The sequence below is a fragment of the Vicugna pacos genome, chromosome 8 (genome assembly GCF_048564905.1).
Source record: "Vicugna pacos chromosome 8, VicPac4, whole genome shotgun sequence".
Lineage (NCBI taxonomy): Eukaryota > Metazoa > Chordata > Mammalia > Artiodactyla > Camelidae > Vicugna > Vicugna pacos.
The window spans coordinates 68,020,919-68,042,126 of NC_132994.1; the positions used below are offsets into that span (position 1 = coordinate 68,020,919).

Below are 21,208 nucleotides of genomic sequence, written 5' to 3' on the forward strand. Positions count from 1 at the left end.
TAAATAAAATGGTCCAGGTAGACCGGAGAACGTGACAGCCACAGCTTAAAGTTGCTGAGCAGTGTCACGGGGCGGTCTAAAGAGCGGGGAACCACCAGTGCGGAGGCCCCGGGCCCTAGGCCAGGAGCGTGCTTGGGGTGCTCCAGGAACGGCGAGTGGACAAGAACTGAGTGAGCAGAGGCAGCTTAGTGGAAGTGAGACCCCTGGAGGGACTTTGGTTTGCACTCTGAGATGGCAAGCCATTAGACGATTTTGAAGAAAGGAGCAGCTTGTGCTGGCTTAGAGTTTTAAAGGATTGCACTGGCAACTATTTTGAGAATAAAATAGTGGGCATTGATAAAAGCAAGGAGACCAGTTAGAAGACAGTTGCAGCAATCCAGATGAGAGGTGATGGTGGCTCAGACTAGGCTGGTGGCAATGGAGGCAATGAGAAGTTTTCAGATAGGTAGATTCTGATGGTACGACCAGGGAATGTGATCAGACTTGAGTTGTGAGAAAGAGCAGAGGTGAGGTTTTTGGTCTGAGAAATGGGTAGGATGGATTATCACTATCTGAGAATGGGAAAGACTATGGGAAGTGTTGTTTTGGGAGGGACAGCTGGGAGTTCAGTTTTGTATGTGTGAAGTTGGAACTGGTTTTCAAGACAAGAAAGTTGAGATGTTGAATGGAACATTGATACAAAGTGAACTTTAGGAGAGAAGTACAGCCTTAGTGCAGATTAATATTTGGAAATTATTGTACCTAGGATGAGTAAAAGAATTTATGCTTAGGAGTAGAAAACAAATTAATGAGAAATTTGAGCCATTTTAAAGCTGTTAGTAACATGCTTCCTAATGGTGATTAAATTGGATAACATAGTGGGAGATGGCAGTTTAAAATTAAGCATGATATTCAGTATTCAAATAGGTGCCCATCATTTTACGTCACTTGAATATAAGATAGATTTCACAATCTCCACATTTGGTGTCTGTTGAAAAATACTGCCTTGCTCTTTCAAGTAGGTTCACTTACTAAAATACATAAAGGGAAAAAACAAAACAACTTGCTATTTGTTACCTTCTAAAAAAGAGACAAATAATTTACCTTTGGTTGTTCTAAGATGTAATCATTGCAGATGGATAAAATGATACATGGACTTTTTATTTTCTATCCACAAAAGATTCCAGTAGCTCCAGCAGTGCCTACAGTTAGTTTAGTCCCACCAGCATTTCCTGTGTCAATGCCAGTTCCTCCTCCTGGATTCAGTCCAATTCCTCCACCTCCTTTTCTCCGAGCAAGTTTTAACCCTTCACAACCACCTCCTGGTAAGAAATTTTCACCTTACTATTTGAACTCTATTTAGAATATCATTTAAATTGTTCTTTTTCTAGGTTTAAATCCTGTAAAGCAGTGATTCTCAAACCTTAGCTTACATCTTAATCACCTGGAGGGTGTGTTAAAGCATAGATTTCTGGGTCCAGCCTCCTTTTAAGTCAGTGGAACTGAGGTGGGGCAAGATAATTGCATTTCTAACAAGTTCCCAGCTGATGAGTATTGTTGGAGGACCACACTTTAAGAAGCACTGACAGAGAAAAGAAATGGATTCCTTTAAAATCTTCGAAATACTCTCAAAATTATTTAAAAGTTATGTTGAAGTTTTTGCATCAAAGCTTTCTAAAATTATCACCCATTCATCACAAAATATGCATTAAGATAAACAACAGGGTCTTTACTGTATAGCACAGGGAACTGTGTTCAATACCTTGTAATAGTGTATAGTGAAAAATATATATGTACAACTGAAGCACTATGCTGTATGCCAGAAATTAACACAACATGGTAAATCAGTTTTTAAAAGTATGCATTAAATTATATAGATTGTCCCTCCTAAAAGTCATTAGGTTTCTGTTTTGACATTAGAAATTATAATATACCTTAAAATGCTAATTGAATTTCTAATACTTTTTTTTGCCCTAATAGGTAGACAGAAGTTCCTTGAATCAGTGTTTATAGGTAAAAACTATAGGTTACTTAACACATACCAATTAAATATAAATAATTGCCTCCATAGCTTAGAGCTAGAGTTTTTAGTATTAGATCATGGGAGATATAGAAGAATGAGGGAGAGAATACAAGGGATCAAGTCATACATATTGCTTTCTTAAAACTATTTCTACTTTTTTTTTAACTTCATGGCTTATTTGCATATTACAGAAAAAATTACGCAATTGATTTCTGTAATTTAAGTTCTTAGCCATTGAATAGAGTTCCTAAAATTCGTCAGCATGGCCGAAAAGTAAATTCGTCGTTTGAGAATCGTTGTAATTTGTCATGTAAGATAAAATTTTTAAATTACAATTTGTAATTTGAAATTTATGCATATTTCAATAAGAACTTTATCTTTTTATATTTTAAATATTGGAAAATTACTCTTGTCAGATATCTTCCATATTAGTGATTAAAAATTAAAATTTTTATCAGAAGATTTGGGAGGGGGTAATTAGGTTTATTTATTTATTATTTTAATGGTGGTACTGCGGATTGAACCCAGGACCTTGTGCATGAGAGCAAGCACTCTACCACTGAGTTAAACTCTCCCCCTCAGGAAATATTTTAAAAGATTACTTCATACCATACAGATTTTATAAAGTCTTCATCTAGTATTCATTTGTTGAAAATCACGTATCTTTATTTTCCATTATTTTTAGCCACTATTTCCTAATAGAATTTCATGGTAGCTCAAGGAAGCAGGTCTATAATTTGATTATCTGATACTTAAAATCATAAAACAGCCAGATTAAAGTAATTTCATTTATCTTTTTATTTATTTTTGCTGATTTATTTCCATTCTCAAAACAATATAGCAATATCCAAGGTTAATGAAAATATTCTGATCTAGTGAGTAAGTAGCATATATATCAAAGAAACACAGTAGCACATTTTACAGATGACATTATTCCATGTAATGTTACCAGCAGCTTGGAATACAGTGTTTAACTCCCCGTGCAGTCACCATACTAAGATATAAACAGGTTTCCTGGCTTGAATTAATGTTTGATTTTATAGCATCGTAGAGTATGCCACAGGATTTAAACAAATGAGTAAATAAATGGGATATACTTATGGTAGGGATTTCTGTGCTTTACCTAGTTTACTAAGGATCAGATAAGGTAGTGTATGTAAAAGTAATTTTCCAAACAGGAAATATATTCACAAATATGAGGTGGTAGTAATGACTATTTTTAAGAATGTAGAATTTCATTTATAGCTATTGAAATCTTTGATTTAAAAGAAAGTAACTTTTTTTGTTGTTTTATTATTGGTCTTTTTTTCCTCTCGTGCAGGTTTCATGCCACCTCCAGTTCCCCCACCTGTGGTACCACCGCCTACTATTCCACCAGTAGTACCAACATGTGAGTTTTCTCCTTTAAGAGTTTTCTTCATTTATGATAATGTTAATGCGTCATTTCTCATTCTTATGAATCGTTAATTTTTTAATGATGAAAATTTTCAGACAAATGCATTTTTTTGTTAAATGATTTCTAACAAATTAACAGTATCATGTAACAGTCCATATTCAGATTTGCTTTATTGCCTCAAAATGTCTTTTTATGATTGTTTTATTGTAGTCAGAAGTCAAAGAAGGGTTCTGATGTTAGATTTGTGTGTGTTTTGTTTTGTGTATAATGTCTTAATCTAGAACAGTCCCACCCAGACCTCCCTTTTTAAAATTTTTCATGTCTTTGACTTGTTGAAAAACAGTTCACTTCTTTATGCAAGATCCCAAATAATGGATTTGGGGTTTTTTTTGCTGCTTTGTGGTGTCAAATTTGTTCCTCTGTCTCTTTGAATCTCCTGCAGGTAGGAAGTTTTTAGCACTGTAGTCTTGTTTAGAATATGCTTCAAGTTTTTTGTAAGAATGCTTAACAGGTAGGGTGCTGTGGACTTGATATTACATCCCATCTAGAGGCATGCAGTGCCTTCTTGTCCCACTTTTAATGACGTTAAAATGGATCAGAGCATTCAGATAGCGGAACCTGGTCATTAAAAGAAGTTGCCCTTCAAATTTTCATCTTATGGTTTCATCCTTTGATTATTATTGCCTGAATCTACTTTTTATTAGTTGCAAAGTGGTGATCTTCTGGATTTGATAATTCCTTCCACATTTCTTAGCTGTAAAGAAGATCTTTCTCTTACCAACTAATAATATTTGGTTACCTTGAAGTACAGTTGGACAGGAGACAGCAGACCCAGGCTAGATGCTAAGTTCTTTTCTGTAAGTGCATTTTTCAGATTAATGATTTCTGTGGATATTTCCCATGATACCAGTGACTGAAAGGGGAGAGGATTTCTCTTATTTTTCCTTATCCACTCCCTTTCCTCTATTTTTTCCTCCATAGTGTTTATGGATTAATGAATTTTTACTTCCAAGTGGTCGCATTCACTTTTCTTTTTGAGGTTCAGCTTGTTCATCTTTAGACAGTGAGAGACCTTTCATGTTACTTCTCTATTCCTTTGAGATGACCACATCAGTTTTTGAGAGCTTCCTAGCTTTTGGCCTAATACTGGACCAAAGGACTTATTGTAAAGAGAATGTGTATGATACAGGGCTTTCCTTTCGAATATTATAACCCATTTTTCTTATATTTTTAAACTTTTTTCTGTCCTTCAGTGTTCAGACAACATTAGGATCCTTTCTGTTACTGTTAGTTAATTAGGAAGAAGTGTTTATTCTTTCTGAAAATCAGAAAAGGGTTCAGAAGCCGTTTCTAAATTCACCGTTCAGAGACTCACCTTACTTTAGAGCCTACCTCCCAGTTATTTCTCCTTACTTTATTCATTTTGGAAAATCTAGGATCAGTAGTCAAAGGGGAAAGAGAAAACCACTGTGTGCCAGGTGCTCACTTGATTGTTCACATCGTCTCATTTAATTCTCATAATTCCCGTATGTGATCCTGGGTCCTTTTATCCCGGTTTTACAGCTCTGTTATATGCTAACAGTTTATCTAGGTCGTCTGGAGTTAAATGTGAACATGAAACAGTTTCTGAAATCTCAAAATACATGATTTAATAGTGTTGTGACATAAATTGGACTAAAAATTCTAATTGTTCAATTGTGATTTTATATTCCTTTAGTTTAGTTTTTTTTTAAACATATACACAAGGGTTTTGCTATCCATTCTTTAAAATTAAATGTTTATACCTTTTTACTTGTAGTTCTCATCTGATGAGTTTCTAACCTCATTTGACAAAAAGTAGTGAATGTGAGGATCCTAGTTCTTATAATTTCAAAGGGATTGGGCAGATTTTCATTCTCATGCATGTTTGTTGGTTTGCACTAATCATTTCTGTATATTTAGATATTCACATACTGGCATCCTTGAAAAATTAGGATTTTTTTTAGTGCTGGGGTTTTTTAAAGTATGGATCCTTATTTTTACCAAACATTTCTCTTGAAAATATTTCTAAAAATTACTGTTTTCTCCTATTTAAAAAAAGTAAACCTTTCCAAATATAATTTAGCCTCTTCATAATGACTCATTTGTCATTTTGAGCATCAGTTACTGTATAATGTGCTAGGTAATACAGAGATGCCATTAAATGAAACACTCAGGCTGCCAGAAGTTAGTTTTCAGTATAAATGAAATAAAGAGACCCAAGAGAATTCACACACGTCTTGTTAACTGAGCAGTCTTACCAAATAATTGGCGAAAGAGGATAGGAAGTCAAGACCAGTGTTGGTTATACTTAGTGTTTTAACTTAGCGCATGAATTAATTAGCAGATTAGATCTGAACTCTATGTTCTCCTTCTTTAAACAGCTTTAGTGCAGCCTCCATTAGCCATGACTCCAGAAGCTGTGAAAGACGTTGGATTTGGTGGCCTTGTTTTACCAGGTGGTGCTGTTGCCAGTGGTCTTGCTACTTCTACTCTGCCAGCTGGAAGTGTTTTTAACCCTCCAACTAAACAAGCAGAGCCTGAAGAGAAAGTACCTCATCTTCTGGACCACCAGATTTCTTCTGGTGAGAACACCAGATCAGGTAAAAAAACAAACAAAAAAAACCCAGAAATACATAGTTAAATCATAAGTGCTGCTTCTCTATACTGGTGTTTGGTTCTGAAGTGCCATGCATATGTAACCAGGTTCAGTGCACAAATATTGCAATTTTTTAAAAAAGATCACCATCTCCTAAAATTTCTATTAAAAACAAATTTGTCATTCTGTTCAAGATAGTATAGATTTTGACACCTTTCCATTAAGACCCCTCCTCCTCCTTTTTTTTGGCCTATTGGAACTGTTTTAATATGTTGTTGTCAAAATAAGATTGCACAAAAAATGCATTCTTACGGGAAGGTTAAAACGAGCAAGTGTTAGGTATAAATAACTAACTTCTACCAGATGTTTAGCTAGGTCTAGAGGATAACTATGGTGCTGGAAAGCAGAGAGTCCCCCTTTTTTGGCACCATTGCATATTAAGAATTGTTTGTGCTTATAAAGATTTATTGAAGGTGGAGAATCAGTATAAAACCTGCCATTTTCGTTTAACTTGAAAAGATTTCATGTAAATATTGCAGGTAACGGACCTGCTCATGTTTTAATAATTGAATTTCCCCACACATGGTATTAATAATTTAGCTTTGATTTTTATTTTGTATCCAGTATACCTTGATTTTGGGGGGAGGGGGATGCAAGTAGCTGATTAATAAGCTAGCTACTGGAAATTTTAGCATTAGTGAGTGTTAGTATAGTTTCCTTTTTACACCAGAATGATTGCTTGTGTTATTTGTCTTCTTTCCACTTTAGTGATTCCAAATGATATTTCGACTGGCTCTGCAATTCTAGGAGGACAGCCGCCAAATGTGACGAGCAGCTCTGGAATTCTGGGAGTCCAGAGACCAAATGTATCAAGTAATAATGAAATTCTTGGAGTCCGGCCATCTAATGTTTCCAGTAGTTCTGGGATTATTGGAGCCCAGCCACCAAATATTCTGAGTAACTCTGGAATTTTGGGAATACAGCCACCAAGTGTGTCAACTAGTTCTGGACTTCTGGGAGTACTGCCCCCGAATATACCTAACAATTCTGGACTTATAGGAGTACAGCCACCCAGTGTTCCAAATGCTTCTGGACTTTTGGGAACACAGCCACCAGCTGGGCCTCAGAACTTACCCCCTTTAAATCTTCCTAATCAAAGGATGCCTGCAATGCCAATGTTAGACATTCGTCCAGCACTGATACCACAGACACCTGGACCAAGATTCCCTTTAATACAGCCTGGAATTCCACCCCAAAGGGGGCTCCCTCCCCCATCGGTACTTGATTCAGCTCTTCATCCACCACCCCGTGGTCCTTTTCCTCCTGGAGATATTTTTAGTCAGCCTGAAAGACCTTTTCTAATTCCTGGAAGACAAAGTATAGACAATGTTACTAATCCAGAAAAAAGGATACCACTTGGAAATGATAACATTCAACAGGAAGGAGATAGAGATTACCGGTTTCCTCCCATAGAAACCAGGGAAACCATTAGTAGACCTCCCCCAGTGGATGTTAGGGATGTGGTTGGACGGCCTGTAGATCCAAGAGAAGGCCCTGGAAGGCCTCCATTAGATGGTAGAGATCACTTTGGAAGACCTCCTGTAGATATTAGAGAGAATCTTGTGAGGCCAGGCATAGATCATCTTGGTCGAAGAGACCACTTTGGCTTTAATCCAGAGAAACCCTGGGGGCCTAGAGATTTTGATGAAAGAGAGCATCGGGTTCTGCCTGTCTATGGTGGTCCAAAAGGCTTACATGAAGAAAGAGGTAGATTTCGGTCTGGAAACTATCGCTTTGACCCTAGAAGTGGTCCTTGGAATAGAGGATTTGGACAAGAAGTTCACAGAGATTTTGATGACCGCAGAAGACCCTGGGAGAGGCAGAGGGATAGGGATGACAGAGATTTTGATTTCTGCAGAGAAATTAATGGGAATCGTCTTGGACGAGATAGAATTCAGAACACTTGGGTCCCCCCTCCTCATGCTCGGGTTTTTGAGTTTTTTGAAGGGGCCGCTTCTCAACGAAAAGGTGATAATGTGCCTCAGGTTAATGGTGAAAATACCGAGAGACATGCTCAGCCACCACCTCTACCAGCACAGAGTGATCCTGAACTTTATGAAAAACTGACATCTTCCAGTGAAATAAACAAGGAGAAGAGTGACACAGTTGCTGATATAGAAAGTGAACCAGTGGTAGAAAGCACAGAAACTGAGGGGACATAATCATCACTCAGTAGGTAAAAGATACATTTTGTAAAGTTGTCATCTCTCTGTAATAGATTAATGGCTGACTGGACCATAGTTGTTCACTTTTGTCTGCCAGAATTAAGTTAATCTGATGTTCATGTTCACCTTTCTCTTAAAATAATTGTACAACTGACTTGTATAGACATTGTTCTTAATATGAACATGGTAGGTAAACATTTTTTTATTTTTCTGATAAATGTTGCCCCCAGATTCTTTTAACTTCAAGGAAATAAATAACAGCTTGTCAGAGACTTCCTATGGAAGAAAGAATTTTTTTAGATACTACCATTAGGTTGGATATGGTAATAGATATATTTCAGAATAGAAAGTGGTGGTATATCTTATCCATATCTTTAGGCTGCTGCAGAATTTTAAGGTAATAGACAAAGCTGTGATATTTTATGCAAAGACTGGCTCTAGATATTTGAGGAGCACAATACAGAGATTTTAAAAAGTGATTTTGTAAAATCTACACTATGGTCTCTGTTTCTCCAAAGTAAGTGTTTGTGATTTGTTCCTCATACTGCAGTGAGTAAAAACGAAAAAAGAAAAAAGAAAACAACATAAATATTAAAGTACGTTTCAATGTTGGGTGAATTTTGTTTTTAGATGCCAATAAAACTTATTTGTTTGATAACAGTGTTCTAGGAATTGTATTTTTTTAACCTACAAATTCTTAAAACCATGGATCATTAGTGGCATGTGCTTAGTTGTTGCAAAAGTTTTCTATTACTATTACTCTTAATAACAACAACAAAGAACTGTGTGGTGGAAAAAGCATGTACTTTGATATAAAAATCATGCAGTCTCATTAGTATGTATGTAAATCTGTGTATATTTATTGTGTAAGTCACGTAGATTTTTCTGTTTCTCTGTATGTCTATTTTCATGCACATACAGAGAAAAATAGAAAGTTGATAGTTTAGATAGTAAAATATTCTTTAAAACCAGATAGAAAATTAGAGAAATTTGGCTAAGTGACATTGTTCATAGTTACAGGTCTTAGCCTTTATGCTGGTAAAATAAGAAATATTGTAAAGAAATACATTGGCAGCTTGGCAGTTCTTTTTTAATACAGTAAGCATGAAGCCAGATGTAGCATGGAGCTGAATTTCACGTAAACGCTTGCACTGCTTTGTTTCACACTCTATTTGCTGTTCTGCGTAGCTAGTGCTAGTACTGAAGTATTACTGGTCACTTGCCTGAAGTGAATTTCTTAATTGCACAAAATGTAGAGTGGTGTTGGTGGATTTAAAACCATTAATTTGTGTACTGGAAACGACGTGTCCACCATGTGTTTTGTAGGCTCTGCGTTAACACTGTTCAGATTGGCCTCCAAGGTAAACTGAGTAGCAGAAAAAATTGGGATTGGTTTCCTGTTTTGTTTATTCTTATTCTTATTCTTTGCTTTTGCTTTTCGTTTATTTGCATTTGTTTCTCCTTTGGGTTGTACGTATATACACGTATATATAAAACCATTGGTATTTTTTTGTTTCATAATGAAAGCTTTCATTTGGTCCTATGAATAGTCATTTTGTTTCCTATTCCAACAGCTAACTCATCATGTGCTCTGTTTATCTACAGTTCTTAAGTTACATTTGTCAGGCTCCTCCCTCACCCCCCCCCCCCCCCAGTGGTAGAGTATACCACCCATTTAAAATTGGGTTGTTTTTGCTTGCCTCTGATGCTCTGGAGAGCTTTAAGTTTCCTAGCCAAAACTAAAGTCTTTTTCTTCTTACAAGTTTTGAAATAGAAATAGTACATTATTGATTTTGGTATTTGGAAAAGTGAGTGAGAGTGGGGATTTGGTGTTTATTGCTAAGGTAATTGAATTCAGTCCAGTAACTTGGGTTGGTTTCAGATCCTTTCCTTGGGGTGATGGGAAAAACTGTGACATTGGTACAAAGTTTTAATATTCCAGGAAGATTAGCCTTGTCCTTAAGGAAATTATATTAACTAGAATTTCTCTTAAACTACTTAGTTACATTTATCATTATTAAAATTAAGTGAAATTCGCTTGGATTAAGTAGCAGTAAAAAAAGTGAGACTTCAGTGACTTTTGACCACAGCCTTTTATCGCTCTTGGGCCTTCGTGTGCAAACTTGAAAGCAAAATGTGTACAAGTGTTGCACTGATTCGGAGATTCTGATGGTGAAAGTTACCTGAAATCAGCTGTCAGTACTGTGTTTAGAAACCCATCTAGGAAATGTGTGACACTCCTAAACAGCTGAAAAACACGATGTGTAGTTATTCGCACTTTATTCTTGTTGTGTAGTATTTTAAGTGAAAGGATTATTACTCATCCTCATACTGAATTTCCAAAATTGATACTTCCATTCACTGTTTTTTCTAGTGATGGAGAGAAAAGTTGTCTTATTTGAAAAGTTTGACAGAAGACTTATCACATTTTTGATACTTTTGATCACAGTGCTGCTGTCACTAGAATGCTAGCAATTAGAATATGCAAACAGTAACGTAAATACTTTTAATAAAATAGTTTGAAGTGCTGCAGGCAGTAATTACATTGGACATGAGATTACAGTGTTTTGATGTGTGGTATGTTAGAATGATAGGACTTTCTGTGGTATTAACAGATTGCAGTTTTAATAGACATAAATTTTTTATTATTTTTTATCTTTAAACATTTCATTAAACATTGGATTCTTAGCATGAATGCATATACTGTACTTTGATCATTTATATTGTAGATAGAAACTTATTTTAAAGCAAGATAGTCCTGATAACATATCATAGGTGGAATGTTCCTTTATTCTAATTTTCTTTCAATGTATAGGGTGGACAATACTTAGAAAGCACTGGAATATGGAATAGTACAAAATTACTTGTTTAAAACTCCAGAAATGACTTCATACAGTATTTAAGTGATACAGTTTGTTTATTATTTAAGCTATTACATTCTTACTAGAGCAGTTTCTTTTGTCCTGATAATTTAGTTGCTTCACTAAATTTTTTGGGCCATTTTTCACTTATATAATGTATTTCAGTTTTATGGAGTGACACATTTGGTGTTGTTTTGAGGATGGGGCAGTTTTGTTACATTTAAAAAGAAAAAGTTACCTCTTTTAATTTGAAAAAGTATTTTTATTATAAACACTAGTTCATCAGATCTGAGGTGCCACTAATTTTAAGAAGCACCATTCAGAAATAAAGTAAAATGCTTCCAATATGACATGCCAGTGATTATAAGACGTGTTCCTAATTCAGAAATACCAAAATGTAAAACATGTCTTAGAATCAAAGAAATATGGTATTCATTATTGGACTTTATATATGTAAATATATATTCCCTTATTAAGTGATTTAGAAAACATTTTGATTTCTTTTGTCATTGTATATATTTTAGATGGGCACATTAAATGGAAAAGAAAATTAGAACATTTGATTAAAAATAATTTTGTTATACCTTATGTGCCTTCATCTATTTTTGGGTGCTATATTAAAATGTTTTAAGGGCTTTTAACTCTCAAAGAAAGGAAACTAACAGTTTTTCTCTTCAAATATTTTACATAATGTAGAAGAGGAGAGCAAGTGTATGTTCATTTTAAAGATAGGCAAAATAAAATTATTGTAAGCGATCATAAATACCACAGTGTGGCAGAGAATTATAAACATTTCTTTAATTGATTTTGTAGATATCATCTTTAAAACTGTAATTTAAGTTGTAGGCTCTAAAAATTTTATTCTCCACTTCTGGGAAAAAAACTCAGGTTATTACACTTTTTAATGGGAGATTTAAAAACAAGATACCTTGAGCCAGCGATACTGTCTGGAACCGGTAGTTAAAATTAGTGGCCCAGGTGGTTTTCTTTTGGGTGCAGACTTTACATGGGACATGTGTATTGAAAGCTCTTTGAAATACACTTTCTCTTTGGTTCTCAGCCAGGAAATGTGTAACAGAATCACCTGTGGAGCTCTTTGAAAATCCGGGGGGATGGTCACCACAGACTTACCAGTATAGAGTCTTCCTGGGAGATACCTGTTTATATAATACACAAGCATGTCCACACACACATGCCTTCCACATACCACCACTTTAGATATATGAAGATAATGTAAATATTTAATGTACCATACACTTGATTTTTTTAATCTTTTTAAAAAATAAAATAATTTTATGATACAAAATTATTTCTAGTGTTTCAGTGAAGTATATACTTGGTTGTGGTCATTGGTATTGGAGGATGAATTAAAAAATAGAGAAATCCATTATCACATGTTTTAATTTCAAGTGTTAATTTGAAAATGGATTATTGTAGCAAGAAAGAATTGGAAGGCAGCATATGAGCTGGTTTTGTAAGAAGTATTTTTGACTCAAGTGAAAATTTGTTATAGGATACCTCAAAGGAAAATTTACTAAACGCCGTGTAATTAAATGCTTTGATTATAGAAAGAGCCCCTTTGGGACAAAATCTCAAGATTAACTTTATCAGGGACCAGAAGTAATGTTCCTAGTAGGACTACTTAGATATGAGTTGCACATCAAAAACTAATACATATCAGTGGTTTATTTTGGCATGAGCTTTGCTCAGACATTTTTCTTCCCCTCTACTTAATTCTTTTTCTTCAGGAGGCTCTTTATCTCATATGTACACTTAGAATTACTCTGCCTTGTTCTAGTCAAGATATAGAACCAATATTCCAAGAAATTTGTAAAGTATATGTAGCATCTCAAGGAGTGGAATGGTGCTAATGGGCTAACTTTGTATTGCATGAGAAATGTTAGGTGCTTCAGATGACGTGTAGTGAAGGAAGCCAAGAGCACGCTTAATGCGCAGAGCCCAGTAGATGGTGGAAAGGAGAGGTCACTTGGAACTTGTGACATCGAGCCCCGAGTTCAGTGAAAGTTGGATGAGTTCTGTGAGCATGTTAAACTTGCACAGCAGTGACAGATGTGTTGCGCGTGGTTGACCCAGTGTGGCTTGTTCCTCCCTCCGCTGTCACGCCTGCCACGGGCAGCTGTCCCTGTTTGTCTTAACTTTTTTCTAACTTTCCCGGATTCTCATCCTTCTCATGGTAGCATTCCCAGCCACCTCTTAGACCTATCATTTCAGGCAGGGACTGTCAGTTGGGTTTATCTGTGTGGAAAGCAGTTCGATACTCCTTTGCTTAGTGATTTCTAAGGTTATTCCCAGTATTTAAATACCTTAAGTCAGTGAAATAAGTTTTCTCTTCTGTAAAAGACCAGTTGAGGAAGCAGGAGGAACAGAACGACTAACAATAATTGGAACACTTTTTAAGAGAGCACAAATTCTATTGCCTTTGGGTTTTCAAAACTAGCTTTAATATTTCTGGATGCATGTCTTTGGACAAGCTACTGCATCTTTAAGCATCATTTCTTAAAAGCCAACCTGCAGGGCTACTTTTTAGAATTATTATTGATAATATTAGCTAATATTTAATAGATGTGTGCTATGTGCCAAGAACTGGGATAATTTTATTACCTTCATAATATCCTCACTGACAATCCTGTGAGGTAGTTATTATTTTAATATCTATTTTAGTAGAAAGAAACCCAAGGCACAGGTTAATATCCTAAGGTCTCACAACTTGTAATATTGGAGCAGAAATGAAAACCCATGTATATCGTATTAAAAAATCATTACATACCATGTAATAAAGTGCCAGACACGTGGCAGCGGCTCACCAACTGTTAGTTCCTCTTCTCTTTAGAAAAGGCAGATAAATTTGTGCAGAAAAATGTAAACTTGAACAACCCAACCAGGCTTATCCTTATAGGGTAGGGCTGCAGTGGAGCACTAAACTTGTGCTTTTATTGTTACAAGTGTAAGTAGGGCTGTCTTCCAGTGGCTCAGCATTCACTTCAGCTTCATTTTCTTGGATTCTATTTTCAGGATTTGTTTGTTTGTTTGTTTGTTTTTTCTTAAAGCAATACGATAGATAATATTAGCTTTCTGAATAACTTGCTACTTTGGGGGCAGCTTTGTGTTGCATTGATATTAGGTAAGATTTCTTTTTGAAAACACCTTTTCCCACAAATTAAATAAAATTTCAAAACCTTTTATCCTTAAAAATGTTTTAATACATACAAAGCAGAGCCAGTGATTGCTTGCAAATTTATATTTTAGGTTGTAGCTTTGGTAGCTCCTTTCTAAAATGTGGTGTTTCTACACTGTATATATAGCCAAAACTTAGCACTCAGTTTCCTTGTGTATACAACTCCTATATTAGGAATATTCCGTGGCTTGAAATAAGTATGTAAAGTTATATTTACACACAGTAAGCATTCAGCGTTAGTCTTTATTCACCACTTGAATTCAGGTAGTCTAGAGGTTAGCTGTTGTCTTTGGTGGTAGTAGACAATTTGTAGTTATTTTACTTTATTAGAATATATAACCTGATTCTAGGTTTTCTTCAGGTCACTAAACTTAGATTCATGTAAGTTTTAATCCACACAGCATGTCATGGTGCTGGCCTTTGATCTCCTTTTCCAAAGTCTTTGGACAGATGAGTCTAAATGTGGTGGCTCTGTCACTGCCTAACCCGCACATCAGGGGAACGTGCTTATCGTATTTGCGAGTTATACTTCTTTTTCTACTAATCTTGCTGAAGTTAATTATTTTGCATATGTTATGATTATTACATGAAATAAAAAGTTCTTGCATTTGAACAGTTGCTTTTTAGTGACATGAGTCTTGTGTTTATTACTGAACTCGGGTCAGTTTACACATGAGTAAGAATATTAGTAAAATCAGAAGACTTGTATTAAATAATGTTTGAAAGTACAAAAGATAACATTTAAGAATTCCTCTTTCCTTCTATGGTGATTGACACTACTTTGAGTTTTTTAGGTAGGAGAAGGTGGCATTTACCTTCTTAGAAGGTTCCGAAAAACATCACGTCTTACAGCACTGTGGTCATACCCAGGGTAAAGATTTAGGGATTTCTAAGTAGTAAAGCCATCAGGGCTTCACTTAGGACAGTGGTTTTTAATAAAATTTATTTAATAATGTTTGAATTGCAGCCCTCTGTTTTAATCATATTACTTTCTGAATTGTTAGCCAAATAGTCTATGACCACAGGTTAAAATGCATTCTCATTACAGGGAGAGGGGCTTGGGAGTGGAGAGACAACATTTTTAACGTCTGTGTTGTGGACATTCTATATAATTTATCTGCAGAAATACACTGTTTGGTAGGACTCATTTTCCCTTCTTTACTAATAAACTGAAGTCCATGGTCACACAGCTTTTGATTTGCATAGGTGTTTGAACGAACTCAGGTTTTGCTGACTTCAAAGCTGTGCTTTACTTTAAAAGATGCTCTTTCGGACAGCTAGATTTTAATTTTAATATATGGTCTGTATAGTTAATTTCATAGAGCTGCTGTAACAACATACCAAAAATTGGGTGACTCAGAACAACAGGAACTTAATCGCTAACAATTCTAGAGGCTAGAAGTCTGAAATCCAGGTATTGGCAGGGCCATGCTCTCTCCAGAGACTCTAGAGGTGAATCCTTCCCTGCCTCTTCCGAACTTCGGGAAGTTCTCAGCAGTCCTTGGTGCTCTTAGCTTGTAGATACACGACTCCAGTCTTTGCCTCTGTCATCACATGGCTGTCTTCAATGATGTGTCTTCACGTCGTCTTCCTTCTATGCGTGTCTGTGTCTTAAATTTTCTTCTTAAAAGGACACCAGTTAAATTGGATTAAGGGCCCACTCTACTCCAGCATGACCTTGTCTTAACTAGTTATATTTACAATGACTCTGTTTCCAAATAAGGTCACATTCTGAGGTACTGGAAGTTGGGACTTCAACACACATTTTTGGAGGACACATTTTTATAACAACCGGTGATTGAATTCTGTAACTATTATAAGATCTAAGTAAATAGACCTTGAACAGTTTAAAACACTGGGAAAGACAGTCACATTTTAGAATGATGAAACACATCTTTATAGAATTCCATTTGTAAATTACTTTGGGTGTTGTAACAATCAAATTTAAAACCCTAACACAAGTATTGCAAATTGTTAAACACGATAGCCACTGCCTAGCTTTTTAGATGGATTTGACATGCCCATACTTTTATGTTTCTTTAGTGATACTTGAACTAAAGGAATTGGCAAAGAAAATCCAGTAATACTAGCATTATACAGCAAAGAATATTTACTACAAATTGTTCTTGCATTTAAAAAAATGCTGACTTTTAAAAGTGGAGGTATTTTAGACTTCATTAAATACAGCTACACTGAAAATATGCGGTGTATGTCTTTCCATTTCATTCTGTTGTTTCTTTTTCATAGTATATTAGCATTTTTTGTTTTACCTGCTTATTAAAATTTCCTGTTAAGTAAGTGATATGACTCATTTTTCCATTTGAGTGGTTTATTAGAAATAGGTTTTTTCATTTACCAAATAAATTAACAATTTGTTCATTATTTTTATTTCTTTAGAAGTATAACCTCAATACATTTCTCTATTTTTTTCATACAGTTATCCAGCAAAATCTTTGAGTAAAAATCAGTTTTGTATCTGATTGAAATCCAGGTTTATGAGTATGTAGGCCTTTACTAAAGAGGTGTTATAACAAGGTCCCCTGTAACTTTTATGGAAGTTTGAATGGATAATTCTCCTGATTTTCATTGGAAGAGCGTCAAAGCAGTTAGAACACTCCTTGGCATGTAGTTTACATGGATATTCACTATTGTTATAATTGATAATGGATAATAGAGACTTTGGGGCATGCAAATCAGTTGTATATTAATTGCAAATAATTAAGGGATTACTTATGCAGATTTGAAATTATAACCCCACATGGGGGCAGTAGTGAGGGGGGTGGAATGGAGTAAAGTGTTCTTGAAGCTTTATAGATCTAAAGCTTTTCTATCCCTAACGGTTACTCAGTTCTTTGAGCTATATTTGTGTTTCTGGTCCTCAGTACCAGTCTTTAAACACAGCTGTCTGAGTCATTCATTAGGCTAATGGCAAGCATCCTGCTGACCCAGCTGGCTTGCCTGTCATGGAGAGATGGCTGTGATCTAATTTCAGGAAGAACAATTTGAAAGCGCCCTTCCTTTTGTTAGTTGTCTAAATATGTCCAGATAGTAACAATTTAGTGGCTAAAAACAGTATTCTTGATTTTCTTATTCAGTGAAGTAGGATTTCAGGTTTTAAGAGTAGATATTTTTCCATGAGATTTGAAAAAGTCTGATTCAGCTGAAATGAAAAAAGATTTACACTTTTCCCATGAATATATTCATGCTAAAAGAATCACTCAAATCACTAATGACTTGTAGAAATTGTATCTGACTCGATCCATCGTATGGGAAACTACGTTTAGAAAAACAATTTTAAAAAAATTTTATTGGACTTCCCTATATGATTACTGAGAATTTGAAAAGCATATTTAGAGCTATTTTCAAAGCCTTTGTTTTAATTTCAACAATTGTTTAAAATTTTCTTCATAGCATGACTTACACTCGGGGCAAATAAAATCAGTAGTGTACATTCTAATCAATGGCAGACGAAGGGTGATTTCTAAATTATGATCAGTTTCAAAGGATCAAAAAAGGGCTTCCCTCACCCTAGCAGCATTTTCATTTAACTGATAGTAAAAGTAGGGAATGTGGGAATGTTTATGGATGAAGGAAAAATTCTGATGGAGGATTCACCTGAGAAACTCTGGGAACATAGGCACCAGCCTTTGGATCTCACGACCTCTGGCTTTGAGATTACTTTCGCTATCCAAGGCTTGTAAACATCAGAGGGAAATGGTTTTAAGAGCATACAGAAATAGTGTAGCCAGGTCTTGAAAACAATCATGATATCTAAGTCTGGAGAATTGAATGAGGCTGACATTTTGTGATTAGTCAGTAAGTCCTCCCAAGGTGTGCTTTTCTCAATTTTTCCAAAGGAATACTTTGCTACTTTCCCTGTTATTCTTAGCAATTTAGTCAGCTCTCCATTCCTTTTTGTAGCTCCAAGTGGTCGGTGATCTGGTGGGAAAAGAAAGGGACTACAGACTCCTGCCTTCGTTGGGTTTGCTGTTAGATACCTACTCAGGCATCTTAAGCCAAGCGCCTGTTCTGAAAGTGGTTGAGTCAGGTTAATTTTTAACAGTAGATTTTTTTCCTGTTACTCAGTGAATAGTCTGACTTTGTTTTTGTTTCTCTCTTGGCTGTTTACATTTTTAATATAACATTTCAGAATGGTTTTATAATTGAAAATATGTGTGTGTATGTATCAGCACCCTGTCCTCAACCTTGATCAAGCCTTGTAGATTTTTTTTTTGATCTTTTTATGATGGTATTTGAATATTCTCCCAGGAATCAGACAATATAAAACCAGTATCTTTCTTTCTCTGCTTTGAGTCTTACATATGCTTACCAAGCTTGTACTTCTTAGAAATTAGATTTTTAAAGCCTGATGTATTCTCATCAGGGCCAAGTCAGTCTTCATTAGAAAAATGACTCCTTTAAGTGATCCAATAACCAAAAATTAAGACTAATTGATACTCAGTACTGAAAGTATTCTCAGAGGATGAGAGGGAGCAAGAGAGCCACCTTAAATTTTTAAAGCAGTAAGATTCCTGATAACTTAAAAAAAAAAAGTAGTAGCTTTAAGTGACTTGAATCATGATTCATCTTCTGATTTATTACAGCCCAAAAGTACTCTCTAACATGACTATCCACTGCTGTCAGTGGCATCAGTACTGTGGTTCACTTTGTGGATTTTCTTCAGCTTTGGTACCAGCTGTGGTACCAAAGATGCCAAAAGTTAATTGAGGATGAATAAGATGTCGGCGGGAAGACAGAGATGTGAGGTGGGTGAGGGACACAGCAGTGGGCAGGCATGTGCCCCCTTTTGGCCTTTGTTTCGTATTCAGTGTCTGCAAACAGGAAGAAACCTTTCTTCTTTCGTTTTTCCTTTTTGTGAATTTAAGGCTGTATTATGGGCATGCTCTTGGATGTTCTAATTTGGGAAACACCATTCTAAACTCCTTTTCTCAAACTGATAAATTCAAAGTGAAGGACATTATTTCATTGAGCCATTGTGCAAAGGAGAGATTGATTGATAGGAATAAAGATAGTATGTTTGGCTCATCATGTATTTCGAGTACACACTTGAAGCCAGCCAGTAGATCTCTTGGGATGATGATAAACAAACAAGCAAAAAAACCCAGACGTGTATATGGTTTGGGGGTTTAGCCCAGGAAAGAAAACCTCATGGGTGCTCCTGCTCAGACAGACTGATGTGCACCCTGGGGCCCTCTTCAATATAATACTACAGCGTACCCTGGTGAACGAGCGAGAGTAGCGCTTGCAGTGCCTTTGTGCCGAGATGGTTGTTCTACCCCCTTCTGCCCTCCGCGGCTGGCGCTGACCTCTGTAACAACTGCTGAGGCCCTCGCAGCCTTGCTTCTGGCTTTTTCATACTCTTCGGATCTTATAGCTTTCATCTGTAATTAAAAATCTTGGAAGCCCCAGGAGCGGGACTCATCTATTTTAGGTGCCCTTTTTTCCTGTAACTTACACAATGGAAAGAACCCCGAGTCTGGGGAAAGTTAGCCTTGTAATAGCCATCAGTAGTGGAATTTCTCATCTTGTGCCAACACTAATTTTTATCTATAGCAAGGTTAAAAAATATGGAAGGCATACCAGCATTTTCCTCCCTCCCCTGAAAGAGGCATATGCTTTCCCCCTGCAACTGTGACGGGTACCATTGATCTATCCAGGGACTCTGCCTGCTAAGCCACAAATTTCTCACAGTTCTCTAGACAGTCACTGCTAATCATGGTTACTAACATTAGAACTGAAACTTCTTCATTCTGGTCCTGAAGCATTTTACCATTTTCAGTTGTATGCTTTTCTTAAACAATCATCCCAGCATCCTCTCAGTTTGCAGTGTACGTACAGCTTTTTAGTTCTTAAGGTGACATTGTATCATGTTACTTTCCATTAACACTGTATGGATATAGTTCTGTCTGTGCCTCACTTGCCTTGAGTGCAGTCACATCTTGGATAATTTAGTTTTCTGTTCCAGAATTATTTGAAGTACTTTAAAACAAAAATAGTAATGTAGGTAAAATTATATATTGACTCTTAATTTAATAGATGTCATAATTCTCGGATTATGTTTTAGCTTTATTTTCAGCTCTTTTTAGGAAAAGGAGTTCTTAATGAAGATGTTAAATAAAATTATTACATCATTTGCCATTTGTTTTAGGTTTACTTTAACCTTGTCAATAAAACTTTTAAGTCATTATTAGGAACAGGCGTAAGGCATGATCTTTGAACCCAGTTAATTTTTGTTTCAGATATTAAAACTTCTTTTAAATGTTAAAGGGACAATTTTTTTAAATTAAATTACATTGGAGGAGGACATTTTATAAGAAAACAGAATTGAAAATCGAAAAAGAGAATGGAATTAGGACTAGCATACTTGTAATATTTCCTAAAGAAAATAAAAGTCAGTGAGAGGCCAACACAAAGATGGTTTAGCACTTAAATACACCCAGATTTCTTTCTGAAATGAGAAATGAAGTTTTACAGCCAGCTTTCACGTTTATGCAACCCCCGTACGTTAAGATTATGACTCATCATGGAAATCAGTGCTGTGGCCTTGCTGACCTTTTAGTGTTGAGCGCCGTCAAATATTGGATCCATTTTGTGTATATTAAGAAAAATGGAAGAAGTTTGTCCGCTTTGGAAGTTGACTGAACTCAGTACTTTGAGTTGACTGAAGTGTCTAGTGAAATTTTATTTGCTCAATGTTGGCTTTGAAGTAATCTCACTTAGTAACTTGCAACAGTAAATAGACAACAGAGTTGTTTTTCTCCCAGTAGCTTAAAACATGAGCCAGGTATTGAAATCCTTAGATTTGTCAGCTGTAATTTTTAATGTCTAGGTTGTTCTTTAACGATCTTTATATACCCACATTCTCTTTCTCAATTCTTGCACTTCTTAAC

The 21,208-nt window shown here is 35.7% G+C and overlaps 1 protein-coding gene across 7 annotated transcripts in view; it reads left to right on the top strand.

The window, feature by feature from the left end:
• Positions 1 to 21,208, top strand: part of SCAF8 (SR-related CTD associated factor 8) — a 200,908-nt gene that overhangs the window by 69,742 nt on the left and 109,958 nt on the right. For 3 of the 7 annotated variants that reach the window (XM_072966093.1, XM_072966091.1, XM_072966092.1), the window contains 4 exons: positions 1,160 to 1,304; positions 3,324 to 3,392; positions 5,801 to 6,019; positions 6,784 to 8,251. In XM_072966093.1, coding sequence (XP_072822194.1) covers positions 1,160 to 1,304; positions 3,324 to 3,392; positions 5,801 to 6,019; positions 6,784 to 8,237 — 1,887 coding nt within the window. In that variant the 3' untranslated portion in view covers positions 8,238 to 8,251. Of the gene's footprint in view, positions 1 to 1,159; positions 1,305 to 1,959; positions 1,993 to 3,323; positions 3,393 to 5,800; positions 6,020 to 6,783; positions 8,899 to 21,208 lie in introns of those variants that run through there. The other 4 variants (XM_006197709.3, XM_006197708.3, XM_072966089.1 and 1 more) reach the window with 3 other exon arrangements.